The following is a 22456-nucleotide window of genomic DNA, read 5'->3' on the forward strand; positions in this document are numbered from 1 at the left end:
TGGGACTGAATCATTTGGGAATTTGTTATAGGATGATATAAGTTTCCATTTTCAGTTACATAATTCAGGACCAGTTTCAGTAGGTAGGAGGTTCATTTGTGATGAATTAGGTAAATACAATCCCTGGCTCCAAGAAACACTTTTGTTTTGGCCTTGTACTTCACTGTTGAGTAGTATGCTCTTACCCCCATCCAAAAGTTCATACCTGCTTAAGTGACATATTACAAAACATCATTTTATATTTAAATATAAAACAAAATGTAGCACACATTAGGAATGTTGCTGAAATAAATTTAATATATTCCTGGTGGAATGATAATTTAGAATTTAAAAGAAATATTACAGAACTGTCTGTTTTCTTGCACTCCAAATTGCTCCGTGGAACAACAGAGAGCAAAATTCCTTTAGGAGCAGACTTCCTTCAGCATATTCCTCCTCTGTCACATTGTGGCTGCATAGCCCAAGCATCTCAGGACTTCTGTTGTGTTGATGATGTTGATTATAATCTGATGTCCTTTCCTTCTTAGTAATAAGTTTCATTTTCTGAGTTAATTGCATAGCCCTCCTTATCCTGTAACAATGTGACAACAATGTGTTTTTTTGCTTTGCCCAAACTTTGCTTTTCTTTTTTTCCAACCTGATGCAGGACTTATGGTTGAGGACTGCATTGTAAGCCACTAATTGTATTTGTACCAGAAAACTATGAACTTTATTAGCACACAGCCACCCACAAGTACAGCACATTCCACCTGAGAGCTAGGGAGATTGCATTTCTTCTCACATTCTCTTCCATCATGAATTTCTTCTTCCACCTAACTGTTTTGCTAATAGTAGAGTTTTTCTTTTGATAAGCAAGCAGATCTTATTTTTTTTAATTTGCTTCCCTAGCAGACTGAACTGGAAACTTCCTATATTTTTATTTATTGCAGCAGATATAAATGGAACGCTTGCTCCCTTCTTAAGCATAACATTTTGCTCTTTTGGATACACTGAGGATTGTCATTCAGGTATCACAGCCCTTGTTGGCACAGTGCTATGGAATACTTGAGTTAGATGTGCCTTTTATTTCCTCTGAGAGCTTGCTATCACTACTGTATTAACTTTAGCTGCGAGTCATATTTTGCCCCAGAATTATTCTTGTGTAACTGGTGATGCAAGTCAAATTGTGCACAAAAATGATTCTTGTTTTATGAAGAAAAATTAGAAGATTTTGAAGGTAACAGGGTACCTGAGAAACATTTTTAGTCACATTACTTCTAGATAAGTGTGATACCTGGGTGGAATCCTGAGCTGAATTTCAAAGGTCTGACTTCTGGTCACAGTTGTGGACAAGCAAGGTATATGTTATAGATTTCATAACTTATTTTCTCCTTCTGTGCCACTCTTTTGGAATAGAGATACTTTAGGTTGTGAACTCTCTTAATGCAATGTTCTTCAGTAAATATTAGTAGAGATTTCAAGTTCAGTTTTTTAACTTCTTTAGCATTACTATAGTATATGTAATTAATCTATCTTAAACCAACTAGTGATCAAACTTCTAATGTAATTTATATTTCCCATTGCCTCACTTTATTTCTCTGCAGTAAAACAAAAGTCATTAGACTGATAGGCACCATAAGTTTACCTATTCTTGCTTGCAAAAAGCTATACTGATAACACCTGTGAGCAGATGAATCCTACTCTTATGTGAAATCTATTCTAAAGCACCGCATATTTCTTTCACTTGATCTTCACCAGTAAGGAATTACAGAATTTTTGGCTGGGTTCTTTTCATGTGATGATACTCCACATGTTAAGGATGGGGAGCTGGAAGACATGATGAGGATGCTTGCCAAAAATAATTGGCTTCTACTGTGGGGAGCAGACCAAATATTGTATTACAGTATGTAATTTGGGTGTGCATATTGCCTGTAGTTCAAAGCATTTGATTAATCTGCAGCACCAAGCTGAGCTGTTTCCTTATGTATTTACTGAGCAAGCTATGTGAAGAATTTGAGAAAGGGATTGCCATTTCCAGCTATGGACACAGTTCTCTTTGGAGTATAAAGAAATTAATCCAACAATTTTTCTTTCTTTTTTTTTTTTTTTTTTTTAATGACTGTCATATTCTGTCAATGATTCTTGTGACTTTCTATTAAATCTAAAAACCTCTTTGCTGGCACATGGAGGTAGATGGCAAGAGTAGTTATGGAGCTCTCTGTGGATTGGTAAAATAATTGTTATATCCTTATATACATGCTATTTATTAAACTGTAGCCATGTTCTCAAAAGCAGGTTTCTGCCAGTTCAGATTCGTCATCTGTAACATGTAGAGACATTAGAGTTCTTTGTTCAGTTGAATCTGTCTTGTTTTCTTGTCTCCAAACACTTTTTATGTACTTCTCCTTCTCTTTACTTATACTTATTTCTTTAGACTCTGCTCTGATATTTTTCCTTCAGCTTGAAGGGATGGGAGAGATTGAAGGTGCATTTCTCCTCATCCTCAAGGAAAAGCCCATAGACTTTAAACTACTTAGGTGTTTACCTGTCCACAGTCAAAGCAAAGATCATCTGAATCCCAGAAGTAAAGAGTTGTTCTCAGAATTTTACAGGACAGAATTGCTGTAGGTCTAATTCAGGTTGGACAGGGCTCTAAACTGATTCAGTTGAAGACATATTTGTTCATTGCCAGAGGTTTGTACTAGACAACCTTTAAAAGGTCCCTTCCAACTCAAACTGCTCTATGACTCTACGAATCTGTGAAGCATCTCTGGCAGGAGGTAAAAAATACACAACTTTGATGATTGCAAGTTGTGTGTGGTTCACCTCACTGAGCCATCCCAGAGAAGGAATTTTTGTCTGATTTTTTACACAGCACATACCTTCCTGCTGCGAGCTCTGCAGCACACAGTACACCAGCACAGCCTCATCCTGTGACTATTCATGATAGACACACCAGGGTGGCTCAAGGTGCAGTTCATGAGCTTCCTGTGCCTGGCAAGCACGGCCATCAGCACTCAACCAAGCTCAGGGACTGTTATTTCTCTTTGAGAAACAAATGCTGTGCTGACAATGAACTGTTTTAAGGTTTGTGCTATTATGAGGTAACTTTGTAGATTACATAAAACACTTATTTTTTGCCTTTCACATTTCACATTTCATTACCTTGACCACTTGTCCAAACTCACAGGAACACTTGTCCTGTTTGCTGGACTATCTTTACAGATTTATCTTCTTATTCCTGAATTTGAATTAATTTATATAAAAAAATGTATTCAAATATTCAGAATCACCACCTACAGTAAGTCATTGTGCCTCTATAAAATCTGATGTCTAAGATGTAGCCATTTATTTTTCTATGATTTCCTTTGCAGAGATGTACTGTGTTTTAGAGGTCAAGGTGTTACAGCTATACAAAACACTCTCCTTGCCTTAAAAAAAATGAGTGACCTTTACACTGGACCAAATGGAATTTAAATCAGAACATTCTTCCATATTTAAGGTTAAAACACGTTGTGAAACCCATTAAGAAGCAATCTAGAGTCCTATAATAGCTGTGTCACAGAGGTTAAGAGAATGTACCTGATAATCAAAGTCTGACCTAATGTTTCTTATTACAGAAAGTTCAGCTACTTATTCAAGCTTGCTATGTGTTTGTTCCTAATGAGTACACATTTCTTTTAAAATTATCAGTTTTTAATTGATTCTGGCCACTAGCGGTGTTTCTCAGGACTCAGAATTGTGCCAAATCCTGTTCAGTATCTTTATTGATTATCTGAATTAGGGGATTGAGTGTACCCTTGGTAAGTTTGGAGACCACATCAGGTTGGTAGTATTGGAAGGCTTTACAGACGGGTTTGGAGAGGTGAGCTAGATGGGCTGAGACTGAAAGTATGAGGTTCAACAAGGCCCAGTGCTGGCTCCTTCCCTTGGGTCACAACAACCCCAGGCAGTGCCACAGGCTGGGGCAGAGTGGCTGGAAAGGAGCTGGGGGTGCTGGTGGCAGCAGCTGATCATGAGCCAGGCTGTGCCCAGGTGGCCAAGAAGGCCAATGGCATCCTGGCCTGGCTCAGCAATAGTGTGGCCAGCAGGAGCAGGGCAGGGATTGTCCCCCTGTCCTGGGCACTGGTGAGGCCACACCTTAAGAGATCAAAAAAGGAAACACAACCACCACTGTTATTTTACAACTTCTATTCATCACTCCTTCTATAACTCCTGACAACTCTGTGGAGTGACTCTTCAGTGAAATTCTGGTTTGTTGCAGTCAGTGGGAGTTATGCACAAGAAATCATTGGATCTGGGGTTTTAGCTGCTGTTCTTTTCCTGTTGAAAAGGTTTATAACCTAATGACTACTCTCCAGTTGATAACATTTTCCCTTTGGAAAATTTCTCAGTCTGGGTCTGACCAAATTGAGCCTCTCTTCTTGTTTTATACCTAATCATTCTTTTTCAATCAGCTCCTATATTCTTCATTGAATTTCATTGATTTCATTCATTCACAATGACTTCCAAAGCAATCAAGGAAAATTCTAATCATAACTATATTTGGTATTTTTTAACTCCTTACGTGGGGAACTTCCCTCTAGCAGGTACAATAGCCTTGATGTGCATGCTGCTGGACACCAGTGCCCACCACACTGCTCTATCACTCCTCCCCTCAACTGGACAGGAGAGGAAGAATAACAAAAGAATCACATGTTGAGATAAGGCCAGGAAGAGATTACTCACTGGTTACTATCACAGGCAAAACAGATTTGACTTTGGAAAATTAGTTTAGTGTATTAACAATCATATCAAAGTAGGATAATGAGAATTAAAACCCAAATCTTTAAAATCTCAAAATCTTAAAACCACCCTTCCACCTTGTCCTCCATTTCCTTTGCTTAACTTTTTTCCCAGTTCCCTCTACCTCTTCCCCTCCAGTGTTGAAGGGGAGTGGAGAATGGAGGTTATAATTAGTTGATCACACATTGTTTCTGTCACTGCTTCCTCCTCAAGACAGGACTCCTTCACCTGCTCCATCATGGGGTTTCTCCCACGGGACACAGTTCTCTGTGTACTTCCCCAATGTGAGCCCTTCCCACTGACTGCAGCTCTTCACAAACTGCTCCAGCATGTGGCGCTTCCAAGGGTTGCAGTCCTTCAGGTGCAGCCTGCTCCAGCGTGGGTGCTACACAGGGTCCCTGCCAGGACCTTACACAGCTTTCCTGTGGGGTCACAGCTGTCTCTCAGGCATCCAGCTGCTCCAGTGTGGGTCTCCTCCATGGACTACAGGGCCACAGCTGCCTCACCATGGTCTGCACCACGGCCTGCAGGGGAACCTCAGTTCTGGCACCTGGAGCAGCTCCTGCCTCTCCTTCTGCACTGACCTTGGTGTCTGCAGGGCTGCTACTCTCACATATCCTTACCCCACTCTTTTCTGGTCACAATTGGCTTCTGCATGATAGCATTTATCCTCTGAAATACATTATCCCAGAGGCACTGCCACTGCCACTGACCGACTCAGCCCTGGCCCGTGGTGGGACCATCCTGGAGTTGCTTGACATTGGATCTTTCAGACATGGAAGAAGCTTCTGGCAGGTTCTCACAGAACCCACCTCTGTAGCCCCCCCTGGTACCAAAACCTGGACATGCAAACCTAAAAGATACTTCTTCTAAGGACCTTTAGCATAAGTCTTTATTGCACAAGTCCCCAGAAGAGACTAAGCAGGTTGAAATGAAGGGATCCACGTTTTCCCTGGAACTTCCACTTCCTGTTGCTTTTGGACATACACCGCTGATCCATCTCATCTTCACTGATAAATTTCAATGATAAACTGAAAAACAAGCTTCTTTTGCATTGAAAAGGATGCTGTGAGTTTGGGTTGCCCTCACAGGAAGTATTTTAAATTTGCTTCTTTCAAGAAGAATGTCACTCACCCACCCCATCATGTATCTTCTTAATCTGCTCTTTCACTGTCTTTATCAGTCCTGTTTAAAATTACTTGCCAGTTTATGCAATACCTGATTTCAAACTGTCACTCTTCTCTTTCATGTTACTCAGTCTGTCTACCCTCCAAAACAATTGGAAGTAGTGCATTTTTGCACAAATTTAAAGATGAACTGCAGTCTGTAAAATATAAAAGCCAAAAAAGGTTGTAAAATAATATAGTTTAAAAATTGTGTTTATCTTATTTTCCAATACCTGCATTTTAACTAATGACTCATGACATTTTAAATTCCTATGCTTCCCTGAAAAAATTTGAAAGACTTATATTTCCCTTGGGTGAACTGATTTCACCAGTAACTTGTAGAGGAGCTCTGCTTCAATCAGCTGCTGATGCTTTAATTCTTCAGGAGAAAAGTGGTATTGGCCTCTTGATCTCAGGACATTTTTATTTTGATTTTAAAATGCAGTCTCTGGAAATGTTGAAGTCCACTCCTGAATTTTCTTACTGGGGCTAAAACTGTTACTTCGTTTTTTTCTCTTCCTTTCCTTCCTTTCCTTTCTTTCCTTCCTTCAAAAAATATTTTGATCACTTCCATGGTTCAATTTGATGTTTTGTATTTTAATTAATATTACTTGATTTTTTTTTTAATTCTGTTTTGATTTTTACTTATTATATTCTTTGTCTTTCATATTGTCCTGTGGTTTGACAAAAAGCAAAATGAGAAGAAAAACTATACCGGTCAGTTGCAGGCTTAAAAAGGGAGAAGCTTTCTACTTATCCATACCAGAAGAACATTAACAGAATATAATACTAGGGGAGAAGACACAGAGTTTTGATTTCTACCATCTAATCCTGCATACATCTCGAGTACTACTAGAATAAGATTTTGAGTGTATTTATAATCAGCTATGCTAAAAACAAGGAAATTATAAAAATATTTATGACAATAGTAAAAGATCCATTAGAATTACCCAACTAAAACCAGAGTTTATCTACCATCTTAGTCTTATAACTTGTATGCAATAGGATTATTCACTTCTTCAGCATTGTCACGGAGAAGTATGGGATTTTACAAGAGATGGAAGAGATATCTGTACTTTTTTTTATAGTAAGGATCTGATTCACCACATATTCACTGGGAATAATCTGTCAAGAGTATCCATTCAGACAAGAATTTCACATTTTTCCATTGTCATTAGTAGGGCATGAGAGTCCAGTGATAAGGAATGTGCTGCTAACCCAAAGGCTGATTCAGACATCACTTGATCTGGGAAAAAAGTTTTAGAAACTAAATAAATATTGAAACTAGAGGAGATGTTTACCACTTGCCTCTGTTCCTAGTTTAGGGAAGAGTGTGAAAGCGTAGTTTCTCTGTGCTGTGTAAATACAACTTAACTAATTGTGTGTGGAGGGAAGAACAGTTTCATAAAAGGAAAGAAGGAAACTTCATTCATGCTACTGCCCTTTCTTCTGCTTTCAGGAATGAAGATGATTGAAGTTGTATGTTCTTATATTTCTCCTTTTGCTTTGTTGGAAAGAAAGCATTCTTCCTACTACACAGCAGGGGCAAGGCTGAGAACTTTCTACTGCAATATCTGAGGTTCTGAGAGAAAGGCTCTCTCTATCTGCTCACTCTTGCCATCATTTAAGTTAATTTATCATAGCAATATCATGCATCTCTGTTTCAAATTAGAATTAGCACCAAAAACAGTCAGACATTTCAGAGTGCTTCCCTTAGAAAATAGGTGTGTATTACCAACAGCCACCTTTTAACTTCTGAAATCACTGACCACTGCCAGCTAAATCTGATAGCAAGGTAGCGATTTATTAAATTTATTAAGTATAAGCATGCAAAAATGGCAAATTTATAGAAGAGCCTATTAACACCATCTTTAAACAAACAAACAAAACCCCACAACATGCAGTTCCAGTGCATTTCTTATTAGGCACCAGAGGATTTATATGAAGAATAGCTAAAGTGAATGCCTTAGCTCTTGAAAAGCTTTCAGTTTTCCCACTTTATCAGACACCAGGAATTCTACTCAGGTGTTTTAGCAAAGGATGATTAAGCTCTTTTTAAACTTTGGCATTTATATTTTTTTAGTATAGTGTGAACTCAGTCTGCACCACTGCATGTCAGGAAGTTCAGCAGTCAAGTCCACCACACAAAGACACAAAAGCTTAAGGAAACAGACTTTATTTGCTTTGGTACTTGCAGATAACTTTTATTTTATTCCACAGTGATACATGAATGTGTATTTATAAAGTTTCTGAAGGACAATCAAAACCAAACAGATATAATAAAATTCTTTCTCAAATGGAACCCCTAATTTTCACATTTCAGCTTGATCTAAGCAAGTTCCAGTTGATAATAAACATTTTTCTACAGCACAGAGTTTCTAGGTTTGGAGCTATCGACATCTCAGGCAAAACCAATAGTAATCTGCTTAAAAGTGAAGTTGATGATTTCTAATGGGCACTTTTTGAAAAAAAATTGAGCTGTTTCTTAGTGTTCAGATTATATATCCTAAGAAAGCATGAAAACAAGACTATCTTTTTAATAGTGACATTTTACACATTTACATTTAATGATTTGTATTTCTTGTTTTCATCATAATGTCCATAGTTATATATATGAAATGAGCTCTTCAGCAAAATCCTGATTGGAACAGTGTAATATCCTTTGATCCCTTCTAGCAGGGACAAAGACTATTACAGAATTGCAAACATGACAGCAGAGCCATTTGAGCCACCCACTTTTTTACAAAAATGGCTTCCATTTTTTTAATTGCTAATTTAATCACAGAATGATTGAAGCTGAAAGAGACTTCTGAAGGCCACATAGTCCAATCCTGGCAGTGCCAGCTAGAGCAGGTTGCCTTGATTATGTCCCGACGGCTTTTGAAGACTTACAAGCATAGAGGCTCCACAGAACACAACTTGTGCCAGTGTTCAGTCACCCTTGCAGTAAAAGTTTTGCAATGATCAGAGGGAACATCCAGTAGTTTATTCAGAGGCCTGTTGGCTCTGACTTTGTTATGCTTTGAAAATCTTTCACTTCTCTCATTATGTTGATTCAACAGCAGATACCCTTCTTGGAAAGATACTGACTTACAGAGCAAACTGATTTGAGGATATATCCTCTCCACTAGAAGAAATATTTTTTCTATGATACAAAAAATAGATTAGGAAGCAACATGAGAAATGCATTCATTATTGATTTGTCCACCAGAGAATAAAATTGACACAATTCTCTCACGACTGTTAGGAGAAAAAGAGATTTTAAAAAGAAACAGACCTTTTCTCAAAATGCGGTTTGTTCAGGAAAAGAAAGCAATACAAATACATTAAAAGGACATTGTGCTACTTGAGGTACTTGAAAATCAAGAGCTTCCCACTTTTTCTTCATTTTGGGGAATGTTGATTGCTTGATGAAAAGGCTTACTTCTTTTTGCCAGTAGTAAGTGACAGTGGTCCTTCTGGCAGATTCTTACAGGCAATGGAGTAAGGAATGTCTTAGTACTTCGCCAAATTGGTCAGAGAGGAAGGGAGCACTGGGAAGGGATGGGTGGTAATAAAAGAACATTCATTTGGCCTGGCTGAATATGTGATAATAGCAAAGAGTGGATTTAAACATTCACACTGCAAAATTTTGGTGTGTTTTTTCATTGAGGCAGTAAATTTTTTAAATATACTGTCCATACTGAATGCATGTTTTTCTGCTTGGCTTCAATTGAAGACACTTTTGATATTCCACCTTACCATGGCATCTTAAGACTGTTTGTTTAGATGAATTTGCAAATACTTCATACTGAAATTCTTCTAGACTTTGGGGCAAATTATATCAGTATGAGTAACTTTGTTCCAGACCATTTTTCCAAGAAATACATAAAATTATTATGGAAATAAAAAAGCCAGCACAAGTTAGCAGTCCCACACAGAGAAACCAAACCACGCAGTGAGAGCCTAATGATAACAGTTCTTTATTTAAAGGAATCAGAAGTGCTTTATTTACTCTAAACTAACTGTTACAGGCCTGTTCCAAGAGCCCAGGAGTTTCTTCCTAGATATCTGCAGTGTTCCTGTTAACTGGTTTCATAACAATGTAAATACATACTCTTCATCCTTTTGCCCTTGACATAGAGTCTTAGTACACAGAGATATTGTTAGATGAGATATTTGGTTTGTTCTAAGACCATGAGAGAAATAAAAAAAGTGTTTCAGGAACAAAAGTGTCTTTTTCCCTAGATCCTCATTTAATGTGTGTTTTGCTTGTAAAATTCTTTATGCATTCTGTTTTTATTAAGTAACTATAATAAAAAAATTTAACAGGTTGAGCATAACTGGAATTTATGATTTTCCTCCTATTATACCCTGATAAGTATGAACATCCTCATTTACAAAAAAAAAAGCTTGATTAGAACCTCTAAGGATTTTTTGAAATTGTAGTTGTAAGAGAAACTGAAAATCTTGGTTCTGTAATTCTGTTGCTCCAAACTTCAAGCTTACAGTAGGCTTAAGAGCAAAAAGATGGTCAGAAAATTCAGGGACGATGTCCAGGGTCTGAATCTCACAGTAGATCACAGAATAATAGAATGGTTTGGGTTGGAAGATCATACACTTCTAAATTCCCTGCCATGGCCAAAGCCACTTTTTACAAGACCAGATGGCTCAGAGCTCCATCCAGCCTGGCTTTGAACATTTCCAGGTATGGGGTATCCACAACTTTTATAGACATGTGCCAGTGCCTCACCACTCTCTCAGTAAAGTCCTCTTCCCGATACCTAATTTAAACCCATTTTCTTTCAGTTTGAAGCCATTCCCCCTTTACATTCACTTGTAAAAAGTCTCTTTCCATCTCTGTTGAAGGTTTTCTTCAGGTACTGGAAAGCCTCAATTAGGTCACTCCAAAGCCTCTTTTCCAAGCTAAATTATCCCAACTCTGTTTTTTCTCATAGGAGAGGTGTTACACTCTGATCACACTTGTGGATCATGCTTGTGACCTCCCCTGGATTTGCTCCAGCAGTTCTATGTCCTCTCTGTACCAGCAACCCTGGAGATGGATGCAGTGCTCCAAGTAAAATCCCACCAGAGCACAGCAGAGCAGAGGGGCATAATCCCCTCCCTCCCCTCCTGCCCACGCTGCTCTGGATGCAGCCCAGGACACGTTTGGCTCTCTGGGCTGGGAGTGCCCATGGCTGGGTCATGTCCAGCCTCTCACTTAACAGCACCCACAAGTCCTTCTCCCCAGGGCTGCTCTCCATGTGCTCATCCACAGCCCATGCTGATACCACAACCTAGGATTACCTCAACCTAGAGGCAGCAAAAGCACTTGGTCTATTAAATCTCATGGAGTTCCCATGAGCCACATGTTTCCAGCTTGTCCAGGTCCCTCTGGATGCATCCATCTTTCAGGTGTGCCAACAACACCTCTCAGCTTGGGGTCATCAGCAAATCTGCTGAGGGTGCACTCAATCCCTTTGTCTGTGCCACCAATGAAGATATTACATAACTCTGGTCCCACTGAGGGCACCACTTGCCACTGATGTCCATTGGGACTGAGCCCTTGACCATGACCCTCTGGATGTGACCATCCAAGCAATTTCTTATCCATCTAACAGTCCACTTCTCAAAGTCATTTCTCTCCCTTCTAGAGAGTAGAATGTTGTGAGCAATGGTACCAAAGGATTTACAGAAGTCCAGGACATCCACACCCCTTCCCTTGTCCACTGATGCAGTCAGTCCACTAGAGAAGGCCACAGGATTGGTCAGGCAGGACTTGCCCTTGATGATGCTGTGCTGGTGTCTCAAATCACCTCCCTGTGCCATAGCACAGCTTCTAGGAGGATCTCTTCCATGATCTTTCCAAGCGCAGAAGTAACCCTGACAGGTCAGTAGTTCCCAGGCTACTCCTTTCTGTCCTTTTTACAGATGAGCACAATGTTTCCCCTTTTCCAGTCAAAAGGACTTCTCACCTGACTGCCATGACTTTTCAAATGAGAGTGGCTTGGTAACTACATCAGCCATTTAGCTGAGGACTCTGGGATCTAGCCCATTGGGTGCCATATTTATATTGGGCTTTCTTAGGTGGTCACAAACCTGATCTTCCCTTACAATGGACTTTGTTATCCCAGTCCCTATCCATCTGTCAGTCCTCTCAAGAGGTGTGCAAAGAGAGAAATGAAGATGGTAGAAAAAATTTGTTGAGTACTTCAGCTTTCTTTTCATCTGTTGTTACCAGTTTATTTTTAGTATTGTTTATAAGGGGGTGCACACCTGCTTTGACCTTCCTTTTCTGGTTAGATCTTCATTTCATCTAGAATAGCCTGGAGGTTTTCAGAGCTTCTACCAGCAGTCTGCAGCTCTAAAAGACAGTACACATGCCAAGACTGTCTGGATCACATCACTGTTTGGCAGAGTTCTCGTCTTGCCTCCAAGACACTCCCATTTTAAGGCAAGTGGTCAAAGCCCTTCGCTGTGTGCTTGCTGAGTCAACTCTTTTCCAGTCTCTTAGCATCATGTAGATGATCTCAACTAATCAGACAACAGTGAAGAATCTTTACTTATTTTTTGATTTTGCTGTTTTGAAATTCATTAAAATACTGCAAATAGTACAAATACACTATAGTGCTTTTCTACTTGAGTAGAGAAGTGTAATACTGCTTTTTGTTCTCCAGGAACAGCAGAACAACGTATATGAAAATCATGAAAAACCATTACACAAAGTGGACACTCTGCATAAGTATTGCCATATAGTAATTTTTTCCCTTCAAAATTTTTGAACAGAAATTGTTCCCAAATAATGATGTGAATTAAAGTGCAGCCATCTATGGTGGTGTGTTAGGTGCTGTGCTAAGAATCAAGTCTTTTATAAACACAGACAGAACGCTCTTTAAAAAAATAGCTGTGCAGAGCCAAATGATTATGGTAGAGCTTTTTCTTTCTGCTAGCCTTTCATTTGTTGTTTTTTTGTTTTGTTTTTTTCCTATGTACCATACTGAAAGCTACATATATTGGAATTGCTTGCAATCTTTAAACTGAAAAGAGAACACTTGCTGTCACTTCCTTTTTTTGTAAAAGCATATACAAAATAACATGCAAATTCTTAAAGCAGCTGGTGTTAAAATGTTCTCTTCCTCATATTAGGGCCTAATGAGACATAAAAAGAACCTTTGACATTTCAAGATGCCTGTCATTTACAGAAGTTAATCTGTTTTAGGACTTCATCATTGGGATGTGGAAGCTTGATCATGTGTCTAAAACAAAAAAAACATTAGTAGATCAGTCCTGGATCTAATTACAGTGTGCTATCTTGGAGGTAACAGAGAAGTCAGAAGCAGTGTTGTGAGGCTCTCAAAGCTGCACAGCTGATAATTATTCTTTTATTCTTAGCTTAGTGGCACCGGAGCGTTATACTTGAAAAGCTGTTAACCTCAACATTTTCCACCACATTGTATAACAACAAAAGTGTGGGCCAAATTTAGAGCTTTGGTACTGTTCAGAAAAAGCTTTCCTACGGTTGTTCTGCCCTTCAGAACTGCAGGTGTGCTTGTTTGATGGGTACTTTGCCATCATTTAGAAAACCTTTTATTTCCATTTAAGATTGGTCTGACAGCTCTGAGTTCTAAGAATTATCAGGTGGTGCCAAGTCCAGCAAGTCTTAAGCCTAGCATTGGCCATCAGAGTTTTACTTAGTCCGAGTGGCCAGTTGGGTCCCCACGGCAGTCAGAGAAGTCACTCTTGAAGTGTGGCAGTTTGAAGTGGGAGATTGTGAGAAGCATCCTGAGGGTGAGGTACTTGTGAGTGATGGATTCTGCTTTCTAATGTCCTTTGAGATGTACTGGGAAGGTGAATAGATAAAGATTGCTGAATAAGATAGAGATTACTGGATAAGGTGCTATTGGTAATATATATATTTTTGCTAAATAAATAGCAAATTAAGCATTTTATTAGGTTTACCTGAATATTGTATTCCTTGAGTTTATTTTGTTGTTTTCATATTTCTTGGGAAGAAACCTTATCTACATACTCTCTTAAATACTGGAAGAGATGTTAAGAAGGAAGATCTTGTTAAGAAAAGGTTTCCAGCATCTGATTTTCAAGAATTGCTGTTGGGGAGGCTTCAGGCTAGCAGGAAAGTAACATCATACAAATTTGTTTTACTGTGTTCAAGAACTGGTGATCTGTGATGTGTGTTGTATTATAGACCATCATTGATTCTCTTTCAATAGATAAACAGGCTGGAAATCCTGACTTTATTGGCCAGGGAATTCCTTTGGATGAGACAGCACTTGTAGTAAGTATGCATCTGAATGACAGGGTTTACAATTTAATGGAAAGGGATTTTGTTGAATGTTGTTTGATGTGTTTATTGAAGTGGAAAGCACTACGAAATTTTCATTAAATGGTTCTGCCAATTAATCTCAATTCAAACTTCTTGTGCTACTGTTTTTTCAGATGAAAGTGAACTTTATTCAAAATTGTGAAGTATTTATGCAATAGCCAAAAGAAGTTTAAAAGTTGTGAGGGAACTTGAAGTTTCTAAGCATGTGCTCAGAAACATAAAAAGATACAGGTCTGGTACCCAGGATACTGTACAGCAATGCACTGAGCTGTTTGGCAGTAGTCCATGTTGGGTGTTTTATCTGAAAAGGAGTTTTAGTTAATTTGTTTTCCTGATTTTTGCATGCCTGACATTTTGAAAATAAGGTTAATTTGATGTGAAACAAATTAAGGGAGATGTTATAGATGTGAAACAAATTAAGGGAGATGTTATAGATGTGAAACAAATCAAGGGAGATGTTATAGATTTGAAACAAGTCAAGGGAGATGTTATAGATGTTCATAACAAGCCCACTGAAGAAACATTTCTCTGCCTTGGTGTAATGTTTGCATGTAGCTGATCTAGATGTGTCCATGCCAGCAGTTTCAGAACTTGATGTTTCAGATACACAGCTTGCAAGACAGGATACCTGGGCTGACACACACTCAGCTCTGAGTTCAATGTTGAGGAGCATTCTTGCCTTCAGATCTACACTAGAATAAAAAATAGCCAGGCTTGGTAGATGAGGCTTGCACTTTGTATATTGGATTATTTTTCTAAAATGATTTGCATACTGACAGATTTCCTGTTGTTGGGGAGTTACTGAAGAAGAGTATGTCTTCCTGTCTGTAACTGAAACTTCTGTAAGACAGTTAGTTCCAATTGAATATTAAGCAGTTTAGGTTAAACCATAGTTTTCCATACTATTATTGGGTTAGTTTCTCATATTGTGTTCCCATGTCCAGTTCCAAAACTTTTCCATGAGTTCTTTTGTGCATACAGCCAACATGCAATACTTTGTGCCTGCTCTAGCACACACACGCACATTGGCTTTGGGTTAGCACAAATACGGTTGTAGTTATTTGAGCACTCCTCTGACAACTGGCTCTTCGTCGGGCCAGCGTTGTTACGATTACATGTGCTCTTACACCTTTCCGCACACTTCTGTAAAGGTTAACCCGTTAATTTCTGATGGTGCCGCGGTGGGTAGCTAGGAGAAGGACGGGGAGGACGGCTCAGCGGCTCTGCCGTCGGGGTGTGGGTGGTGTAAGTGCCCCCAGCAGCCGTGCCCCCGTGCCGGGGAGAGGTGCGGTGCCGGGGAGAGGTGCGGTGCGGGGGAGAGGTGCGGTGCCGGGACACGCTGCGGTGCCGGGGAGAGGTGCGGTGCCGGGGAGAGGTGCGGTGCCGGGGAGAGATGCGGTGCCGGGGAGAGGTGCGGTGCCGGGAAGAGATGCGGTGCCGGGGAGAGGTGCGGTGCCGGGACACGCTGCGGTGCCAGGGAGAGGTGCGGTGCCGGGGAGAGGTGCGGTGCCGGGACACGCTGCGGTGCCGGGGAGAGGTGCGGTTGCCCCGCCGCGGTGCCAGGGCACGGTGCGGTGCCGGACGCCTCCCGCGAGGGGGCGGCGCTGCGGGGCGGCAGCGGCCCCGGGGCGAGAGGCGAGCCGAGGCAAAGGGCGAGCCCTGCAGGACCAAAGTTACTTGCCCGGGCCGCCCCGGGGGCTCGGCAGAGCGCGGCCCGGCGGAGGGGCAGGGCCGCTGCCCGCGCCGGCAGAATGAGGGAGCAGCGCCCGTGTCCGAGCACCGGGCAGCGGAGGATGGGCGCGCTGGCGCTCCCCCTGAGCCCTGTGAAACTCTTGCCAACTGAGCGCGCCTTTCCCTGTCTTTTCGCAGAGGAGGCCTACCAAAAACTGGCTAGCGAGACCATGGAGGAGCTGGACTGGTGCCTGGACCAGCTGGAGACCCTGCAGACCAGGCACTCCGTCAGCGAAATGGCCTCGAACAAGGTAGGAGCCCACGGGCTCGGCCCCGCCGCCCCGCTCCCCCCTGCGCGGGCCGGGGGTGGCGGCAGCCGGGGCTGTGCAGGGCCAGGGGGGCCGGAGCGGCCAGGGCGCCGAGCGGCCCGGGGCAGAGAGGCTTGACATGGGCAAGCGGTGCCCAAACGTTGGTTTGGGAGGGGGAGCAGCTTCTGTTGTGGTTTTATATACTATTCTTTTACATTTCAGTGCAAGTTGTGAAAGTTATGCAGGTCTGGTAAAACTACACTGTTTTCTGGTGTGTGTCAGTTTAAAAACAAAAAGAGATGGCTCAGGGCTGCTGGCAATAGTCTTTTCAGTTGCACTTTCTTTTCACAGAACCCCATATAGAATTAGGGATCTTTCCTGGAAACAGTGTATAAAGTAGCATGAAATGTGATAAAGATAGTTCTTGAGCCCAGAGGAGCTGTATGGTGGATTCTATTTGTAAACAATGACGATGACAGCTCTCATAATGCTATTTGTTATGAAAGAACACGCTCTCAGCCAAAGTGCCATCACAATAGACACCTACATCCAGAGGTGTGCTTCTGCAACAGAGTGCACACTTCCTTCGCATCCTGGAAGCTGAGGATTTGCATTATCTGGGAGCTCTGTGCCAGGATCTGCTATGGTCTGTATGTGCTTTGGTTTTGCAATTTGAGATTAAGTCTCCATGTCCTTCATTCATAAGTAAACTTTCTTTCCTGATTTTGATTTGCAAGGAATATGCAGGTACATTTCTGGAATAGTTATTTTAAGGTGAATTAATAAAAGTGCTGTGTGACTTCAAAATTTATTTTTATGTTTTTCATCAAATGTGTACTTGAACAGCAACATGTACAATTAGGAATGAGAAAAAAGCTTTAATCAAACAGGTTAGTTTTCCTACTCTTATGTCTGCAAAAGCAGCTGATGGCATTTTAGCGTCTTTTAACCATTTCAGTTGTAATTAATATTTTAAGTTGGAAAATAATTGTTTTGACTCAGTTTATGCCTTCTTAGCATTCTACTGTCTTGCTTTGAATTCTCTTATTAAGTATCTACTCTTTGTTTATTGACTGTTTTTAAGTTCCTGTTGAAGTGTGCTTGCATGTCAGATATGAAGTATTCTTAAACTTGTGCAGTTTAATCCCACAACGTAATATTCCCCATGCTTTTCTTGACTTTGGAGACTCTTAGCACCAATTTGATCTCTGTTTTAAGGGTTACCTGCCTGGCATTATGATATTCTCAGAACTGCGTTTTCAGTTTTTATTGTAGCTGAGAGATCTTGTTACTCGGTACCTATTGTGCATGCATCGGTAAGTTAAAAAGTGAAGAGTTTCCTCGGCTGTTTCAGCACTATATGAGTCTGAGACTTTTGTTTCCAAAGGGAGTGAGATCCCACCGGCACATGCAGCCTGGTCATTCTTGGCTGACAAGTTTGAACACCTGTTGATTTCCTGACTTGTGGTGTCTGTATAACCATTCTTTCACAAAATGCTGCATTTTCTTCAAGCATTCATTTCTGAACTCCCTATAAAAGATAATAATAGGTAATAAATATGCTGTGTATTTGATGCAAAGTGAGGGCAAGCTGTTGCTAGAATAAGTAAAATTAACTGCAAATCAATGTTTTTTAAGTTTTGCCAAACATATTGCCAAAATATGATTTTCACAAAAAGAGGACATTTTAAAAATAAAATTTTATTTGCATCTGTAATTAGACTCAGAGGTGTTACTGAGTTTGATACTATGTTTTGTTTGCAGTTGTTTGAATAAGTAAGCATTTTCACTCTCTTTTTGGAAATCTAAATCCTTGTATACAAATTTGTGTCATCTTTCAGTGCTCGTTTGGGAGATTTTTGTCTTGGTTGGTAAGGTATTTAAAAACAAACAGACAAACAAAAACAACAACAAAGTGTAAATCTGTGCATGTGAACAATCTTGAATATAAACCAGCAAGCTCATACAATAGCTGAGAAAAATTAGTGCAGGAGTATTTTAGTTTCAGGGGTACAGCAAGTTGTTCTAAAGAATAATTTCAGTTCTGATTCAGTTCTGATTACTGAAACATACCCATTTATGCATACCTCCTATTGTAATATAACTGCAAACTTTGACCTCTCAGTGAGGCATATAGGTAAATGATAGTATTTATTGTACTACCTTATTGAGAAACTGAAGTAGAAAAGCTTTGAAAAAGCTTTGAGAAAGCTGAGAACATAGACTTCAGTACAAAAGTGAACATGCCAGAGTACTCTGTTCTCTATCTGAAGAGAAGGTCCTGTAAGATCAGATGAGAAATTCGGGAAAAGGAACGTTGATGGTACAGAAGAACATAGTTTGTCACTGTTTATCTCTTTCTTTTTGTCTGGGTTTCTCAAAGAAACAGCCCACAAGACTGACTGATTGTTGGTGTGGTGTTTTTTTCCCCCTGGACTTTCAGCTACTTCCCTTACTTATTTCTCTCCTCTTTATTTTGTATGCAATAACATTTTCATCAGTATTAGTTTTCCTTATTTATGTGATCACATGCAAGACATAAGAGGTGGCATAAGAATTGAACTCTGCACCAGGTAAGAACTTTTGCCCACAGTGGAAATGCTGCCATAGTAGAGGAAAAAGCCAGAGTGGGAGCAGTATTTCGTGCACTGAATGCTTGGAGTAATCCAGGGAGTGAGTCTTATTTGCAGTCCCTCTCTGTGCAGTGAGCAGACAGTCTAAACTGTTGGCTTCATCTATTTGGAATCCCTTTACTCTTGTAATGCTTGCATAGTACTAGCATTAGCATATCCCAATCCAGGGATATTTATTTTGTTTAGATGCCCCTCATACTCAATTAGCAGTAGTCTGTGACGTGCCAGCCCATAGCTTTGGATGACAGAAAGTGGAATGACGCAGAAAAATAAGAGGATGTACTTCTCCCAGCTTAAAATTGATTTAGGCAGTAGTGACAGGGTGCTATCCACAACCTCTGGATGAGCCCCAGCATGTAGTGAGACTAAGAGTAACCCAAAAACTTTGCAAACAGTCGGTAGGTCTGTTCTGTAGGTAGCCTGCTGCGATGCTTGGCTGCCTACATTGCATCAGTATGACTGTAATCTCCAGATTATTTCCCATTTCCCAGCCATACCTGTGATAAAAAGATTTCCAGATGCCTGCAGCCATTGCATGTGAAGTAACAGATTTCTGGTGCACACAGGCATAGTTTGTAAATCAATGTGATTTTGAAAGGACATATTATGTAGTTGTATTGCCACTTGTTATTGTGTTGTTATGAATCTTACAGTACTTGGTGTTTTCTTAAATTGCTAGCTTCTGAAATTGGGTACTAGCAAGAGAAAACCAGCTTTTTAAAAGTGCAGAAAGTTTGTCATCCTCTTCTCCTCTAGAAACCCTTTAAAGTTTTGACCATCTCCAAAACAAATTTATAAGAAGCACCTTAAATTTTGAAAATTGACTAAAATGTCTGTCATTTTTGGACAACTGTTTCTGGTTTTCTGAATCATGTACTCTTAATGTTGTCTCATGTCAGTGGACTGTAGTGTTGTTGTGTTTTTCTGAGTAATGCTTTCTTGAACAGATAAAAATAATTTTAGGAAATAGTTTACAAATCTGTATCATTGAAGATAGGATCCCAAAGCATAATTAAATGTCACTACTTAACTATTCAGATTTCCACAGATCCTAACCCATATCAATTTTTGCTATACTGAATTGTGAGTAATATCTCCTGAAAAATTTCAGGTTTAGGAGGCTACTAGCTTGTTGATTGTGATTTCCAACTTTCAATAGAGCTGCACTTTGATGTACCTATACAAGCAAATTGTATTTTAAAATTTCCAAGTTGCAGAGTGATTATTTTTTTGCTTTTTTTCTTTTTAATAGTTTTTTTTTTTTTTTTAATGAGTAGTACCCTATTCTTTTTCTTTTTCCTGCTAAATAAGATTAAAGCAAAATTTAATAGATTCTAGATTCTCTGGGAGGAGAACTGTGTTCTCTCAGCATGCAGTTTAGTACTACCTAGTTTACAGCTCTGAGAGTTATTCTGCAATAGACAATACCCAAATTAAAAATTCCAGTAATAAAGGTATAGCAACTGCTGTCTGTTAGACAGCGTTATTTGTAGACTAGTCAAACATGAAGGAGTATATGTAATGAAACTTGTTTGCAAAAGTGTATTTTCACTTCTGTAATTGTGATTTTGCAAGCATGTCTTGTTTGGTGCTCTTATGTGTCTAATTTTCTGGACTTAGACATGGGAAAAGTTTCAAATGGAGTCATTTTTCTGTCAGCTGTAGTGGATGATGTTTTTTGCAGGATTTGTTAATAACTGGTAAAGAGCAAGAGTTTATTAGATATTATTCATATGGTACTTCTTTCCCACTACAAGTGCAAGTGAATACCCTTCTCCAGGAATCTCTTTCAGATATCACAGCCAAGAAATTTTTTATTTCATTTAGTTGGACTATGTTAACTACAAATTTACTTTTTCAGTATGAAATTTCTTATAATTGTCCAGCTTGTATACCAGTATATGCAAGTGCTTACAGATTAGAGTAGAAGTCTATTTACAGGCAGTTACTAGTGCTAGTTACTTTCTAAAAAAATTTTGAGATTTTTGTCAGTGATTCGAAAATACCCAAAGTACCAATTTTATCAACAGCTAACATCCAAAGACTACCCTAATGTAACATATGGCTTATATTTTTACTCCTGTACTTGTTACCCACTATGTACAGTCAAACAATAATCTTAATGATACTTTATTTTAAAAAAAAATTATGTGTAAATATTTAATGTAAACCAAAATGATGCTTGAAAGCAACTTGAAATCTGTTCAGTTGTTTTATTTTTTTTTAACATTTCCTCTTCTGCTAATTTGTGTTGGTTTGTAATCACATTTTCTTGCTGCTAGAAAGTATTTTTCCTTTCATCTTTTCAGCACTAAAAAGCTCACACAGGGAACGGGGAGTTGACTAACATAATAACTGGGGAAAGAGTGAGGCTAAATTTATTACACAGGTGAAATAATGGACCATGTGTAAACCCTAAACAGCTTCAAACAGAGGTCCTGTGTTACCTTCACTGTGTTTTCCCAGGAAAGCCCTGCTGCCAGCATTCCAGCATGACCCTCTCTGGGGTGAAAAAAGCAGGGACAGAGCCCCTTGGCAGCTCTTCACAAAAGCCCCCACTAAATGGAAAAGCATTATTGTGTTACCCCAGGCTGACAGTAGCTCTCTGAGTTTACCCAGGCCCAGAATAAATGGAGCTGATGACAGACTGACTTCTGATTTAGTCAATTCATCTGTTTTATCTTTGTCTTGTTCTGTGAAAAAGCTTAAGTGCTGTGGTGGCCAGTACTTTTGTATAGTCCTAGATAGGCTGTGTCTAGAACTAATCAACATGACTCAGTCTTTTGTTAACAGACTAGATTTTAGTGTTGTCTTTTTTGTGTTCTTGCTTCCAGCTTTAGGGTTGGGTTCATGGCACAGTAAGGAGCTTCTCTTCAGAAATTACCTTTTGTATGTAAAACCATAATTCTTTTGCAATGGTTTTCCCAAATGTAGAAGCTCAGCCAGAGTAAAATTGTCTCCTCTGTCACTGCCACTGGTTAGAGTGACCTGTTTCCAGTTAAGGGACAAGATAATATGTCATATCAACTTAAGAGGATTCACTTGGGTTAGCTACTGTACATAAAAAATAAGTACTGGAAACATAGAAGTAGAAAAGAAATTTTTTGTTTTGATGAGTAAATATAGGGCTTGTTATGTGACAGTTCTCTTATATAATGTCTTGCAAAGCCACTGCCTTTGACTGACTGACAGGATAGTTTAATTCTTAAAATTCTTAAATTCTCAAATTAGTCTTAAATTCTCAAATCTCTCAAAGAAAATCTGAGGATTTGGTTAACTCTTTAGAGTGCTGCTTGTGATAAAGATTGTGATTAAGGGGCTGCTGTTAGCAAGAAACTGCTTGTTCAGTGCAGTTTGGGAAATTTTTTATTCATTAAAAATTTCAGTTTGTACAGTGACAAAGTAAAGGTATACTGATAAGTGGCAAGCCTGAATTTTAATTAATGCATACTTGTATGGCTTCCCCAGTTTTGTTGTCCTTTATAGCAAAAGGAAAGGGCAAAAGTATTGTGGAGGTAAGGAAGGACTAGTTTTCTAGGAAGACTGCTCACTTTCCATTCACTGAAGCCACCTCTGGGCTTGAGTATAGTT

The 22456-nt window shown here is 39.6% G+C and overlaps 1 protein-coding gene across 4 annotated transcripts in view; it reads left to right on the forward strand.

Annotated features, from left to right (window-relative positions):
- The window catches only part of PDE4D (phosphodiesterase 4D), a 313752-nt gene that overhangs the window by 250206 nt on the left and 41090 nt on the right, over window positions 1-22456 (forward strand). For all 4 annotated transcript variants that reach the window (XM_058864345.1, XM_058864348.1, XM_058864346.1 and 1 more), the window contains one exon: window positions 16123-16235. In XM_058864345.1, coding sequence (XP_058720328.1) covers window positions 16123-16235 — 113 coding nt within the window. The remainder of the gene's footprint in view (window positions 1-16122; window positions 16236-22456) is intronic.

Source organism: Poecile atricapillus, chromosome Z (assembly GCF_030490865.1).
Source record: "Poecile atricapillus isolate bPoeAtr1 chromosome Z, bPoeAtr1.hap1, whole genome shotgun sequence".
NCBI classification, from domain to species: domain Eukaryota; kingdom Metazoa; phylum Chordata; class Aves; order Passeriformes; family Paridae; genus Poecile; species Poecile atricapillus.